The sequence below is a fragment of the Argentina silus genome (assembly GCF_951799395.1).
Source record: "Argentina silus genome assembly, chromosome: 19".
Classification (NCBI taxonomy): Eukaryota; Metazoa; Chordata; class Actinopteri; order Argentiniformes; family Argentinidae; genus Argentina; species Argentina silus.
In genome coordinates, this window is record NC_139673.1 from 909,736 (window position 1) to 913,805 (window position 4,070).

General features: G+C 47.7%; 1 protein-coding gene across 1 annotated transcript; it reads left to right on the forward strand.

Annotated features, from left to right (window-relative positions):
* Nucleotides 1-609: 609 nt before the first annotated feature.
* On the forward strand, nucleotides 610-3,682 carry dbx1a (developing brain homeobox 1a; the record flags this gene model as incomplete). The annotated part of the gene is made up of 4 exons (XM_083691455.1): nucleotides 610-991; nucleotides 1,166-1,264; nucleotides 2,936-3,135; nucleotides 3,341-3,682. 4 exons carry the CDS (start codon nucleotides 610-612, stop codon nucleotides 3,680-3,682), a joined length of 1,023 nt encoding a protein of 340 aa, XP_083547581.1.
* Nucleotides 3,683-4,070: the final 388 nt, after the last annotated feature.

The window sequence follows — 4,070 nt, forward strand, 5'->3', positions numbered from 1 at the left end:
CATTATAATAAAAGTTTGTTATTGTTGTTGTTGTTGTTAGTAGTGGTATAGCAGTGGGAATCATTGGAAATTACACTTTCAATATAGCTTCCCATCATTACGAGGACTTTTGATCTATTAAATCACAGCAGGGGTCGTGAATTAAAGTAACGGCTCCTTCTGGTTAAGCTCTCATTCAGAGTTGCCAAATGATGTTTGAATATTTTAAGATAGCTTTTTAATTAGCCTCCGACAAACAACACAAACCTGCAGGGCCTCAATGGAACTTGGTCAATATGCAAAAGTGATGACTATGCCTCTTTTGTGGACAGGACATTGTGTGTCCCTTGCTTATGAAGGCTAATCCAATCATAAATTGCGCTCTGTGGCCAATCAGCGGGTCGGGAACGGCGCTTGAAAGCGACTCATGTGGAGAACTTTGTTGAACCTCATTGTTGCGGCTGTCAGCGGTGAATGGAGGCTTGGGGGCCGGCTGCTATAAAACGCCTTCCTCCTGAGTGGAGGAACCAGAGGAGTAACCAGCCAGTCACAGTGGAAGAGCTTGGCCCTGACGGAGTCTGACGGAGTATTTACACAGATATTTTTGGGTGTTGCATTCCAGAAGGGATCATGATGTTCCCAAGCGTCTTCGCGCCTCCCGCTATGTACCCGGGGCTTTACCGCCCCACAGCCGCGTTGCCGCTCCACCAGACCTTCCAGCCAGCCTTCCGCGGCCACTCCAGCTTCCTAGTGGAGGACCTGCTGCGGATAAGCAGGCCGGTGGCGGGGTACCTCAGCCGGGCAGCACCCTCTGCGAGCATCCCCCCCCCGACGGCGACCACCACCACCACCACCATGTCCTACAGCAACATGCCCGCGGAACGCGTCATCTGCTCGGCTAAGATGACGCGCGAATCGTGCTCGCCGAAAACGTCACCGTCGCCCAGCAGCAAAGATCCAACTTTTCTGAAGTTTGGGGTCAGCGCCATTCTGGCACCGTCGCCAAAGAGCGGTAAGAGTCTTTTTTACTTATTGAACAGCCTTTTACCCTGCAATACAATGTTTCCGGCTGCATAGACTTGGAGACAGACATATATATATCAGTCTGTTAGTGTGTACTTTTCCTCTGGGGTAGGTTTGGTCGTAGAGAATGACGTGTGTGTTGTGTGCGTGTGTGTGTCCGCAGCATCGTCGCCCCCCGCCATCCACGTGCACCCCAAGGCGTTCTCTCTCCCTTACTTCGACGGATCCTTCCATCCCTTCTTCCGGTCTTCGTATTTCCCAGGTAAGGGACGCAGTTTACGCACTGACTCTATGCCTTCACGAGGGCTGTGTGGCACATTTTTGTCAAAGTTGTAAACGTTTTCTTCACAAAACAGAAGGGGGGTCCAATGCCTTAATGGTCGCGAGCGCTGACTTTTCCCTGCATGCTTCTGTCGGCCGACCTCAGCCCCTAATTAACCAATTATCCACAATCGTCACGGTTTACATTCGAGGCGGGGTGCGGGTCAGTCCCCCCCTCTCTCCCATCCACATCGGGGGCGTTTTGGCATCTCCGCATGGTCCCGCTTTTTCCCACCGAGCCGGCTCATTGGGCGACTGGTCGCCAACAAAGCTTTCAGCACCATGACCAATTTGGTCAGCACCCCCCCAGGCCAGCCACCCACACACCCCGGAGAGAGACTCCACCAGGCGGGCAGCCACCCACACACCCAAGAGAGTGACTTCTACCAGGCGGGCCAGAGGCGGGGAGCAGTCATGCACTAATTTCCCCATTAGGCGCCACTGAGACTTCAATATTCTCACACGACCACATAGAGGGTTGTTGTGCTTCGCGCATAGGGCAATTATGAACAGTGGTTAGGGTGTCTTAGAGCAGGTTATTCGGGGATAAAATGGTCAATAAAGTTGAGGGCTTCAAAGTTGACTATAAATTATCACGGTGAAATTACATCTGTAGAACTAACATGCACTCTGCTCCAGTCTCCCTGACCTGAAAACCATACCGTGGCCTAAACGTCCCCCTCGTCTCTCGGTTCTAAACCCGGACCAATCAACAGCGCCAGATCAAGAATAATCTCTTAGAAAAGTCTGTAAAGTCGCTAGTCCGTGCTTTCATTCAGACACGTCATAATGGAGCTGGAGCCTTTTCACGGGCCACGCTGAATACCTCAACAAAACAACTCCAAAGTCCTGAATAGCTTTTCGTGTTCATTTAATGAAAATGATTTTGAGGGCAGAGAAAGTTCTACCCAGGGTTCTCTGTCATCAGTATTCTGGTATGCGGTGGTGGTTGTTTAGTTTGAAAGTGTAAATCTCCTTTTGTTGCGGTAATATATGTCCTTCGCCGCCTGTTCAGAGTCTTTTCTGCGTTAGTTCATTACTACACAATTACCGTTCACGGTTTATTAACTCCTCTCTCCGCCCTCGCGGGGCTCCTTAGAGGAGACGGTGCCTCGTTACCATACCAATGCGCGCGGGGACCGGCCAATGTGCTAATTAGTCACCTCGTGCCATTTCACTCAAAACGGAGACGTGTTGCACCGTCCAAGAAGGGGGGGGGGGGCATATACTTATGTATTGCCCATATTGTTGTGTTTTACTGTTTTTCTACTATTATTTTTGTTTTTGATGCTGCTCTTATTCTTTTTAATGTGTTGTGTTTTACTGTTTCTACTTATATTTTTGTTTTTATTTGCATATCTGTTCTATCTATTTGTAGGTGCTATATAAATGCAGTTAATTATTATTATTATTATTATTATTATTATCATTATTATTATTATTATTATACATAACAGATTGAAAAGTTTGTGCAGCGAGCATAAAAAAATTATTGAGCTCTGCCTTTAGCAGGGACCCACTTTAACGGCAGACAGACTACTGTTGTGATAAATAAACGAATATGTATTTGTTAAATTAACGGTTTCCCTCCTTTTTGTCTCTGTTGTTGCAGCGTCATCCGTGGTCCCCATCCCCGGGACGTTCTCCTGGCCGCTGGCCGCCAGGGGGAAGCCGCGCAGGGGCATGCTCAGGCGGGCCGTGTTCTCCGACGTGCAGCGGAAGGCCCTGGAGAAGATGTTCCAGAAACAGAAGTACATCAGCAAACCCGACAGGAAGAAGCTGGCGTCAAAGCTCGGCCTGAAAGACTCTCAGGTGTGTACCCAAAGGCCGACGTGAATACAAGAAACCACGTTAATACGACGCGTAATGCGTGCGTAATGACTCTTTCCCATTAATAATGGTTTAAGCTTGTTGTGCAGTTTATCGTAGTTTTACTGATGCCTGTGCGTACATAAGGCCCGCTAACAATGCTCTTCAAACTCAATCAAATCTGATCTGGTTCTGTTTTCTTCTCCAGGTCAAAATCTGGTTCCAGAACCGGAGGATGAAATGGAGGAACTCAAAAGAGCGGGAACTCCTCTCCTCCGGTGGCTGTCGCGAGCAGACCCTGCCCACGAAAACGAACCCGCACCCCGACCTCACCGACGTCGGCAAGAAGTCCTCGGCGGAGGAAGAGGAGGAGGACGAGGAGGAAGAAGAGGAAACGTTCGGTAGAGAGAGCTTGCGCGCGCCGGACCACTGCCACCGGTCCCCAACGGCGGGGCGCGAGCATCACAACGGATCGAACTTGACGTCACCGTCTCCCTCCAGGAGGCACTCGGACTTCTCAGAATCGGATCAAGAGATCACCGTTTCTTAATTTATTGGAAAATATATATATAAATTATGTTTTTATTATAATACTGACTGTATAACACAGCCAAACTGGATGTGAACAAGTTTGAAAGAGGCTGTATCCCGTAATTTAGACCCAACTTTCAACAATAAGTATATTGTTTTTTTTGTAATTTGTTGTTTTTCAACGTTTTCTCGACACACAATTCATCTCAGTCAAAGTCAGCCAACCAGAATATTTTTTGTTTGAATAACTGCAGGGTTTATTTTATAGGATATACTTACTTGCTGATTTGCTGTTTTGCACAGCTTTTTCAACTGTACAGTATTTTGTACAATTTTGTATGGAAATTTTATGCCAAGAATGTTGTGTTACAATTACCTGGGCTTCTTATAGAGTTTTTATTGAAAAG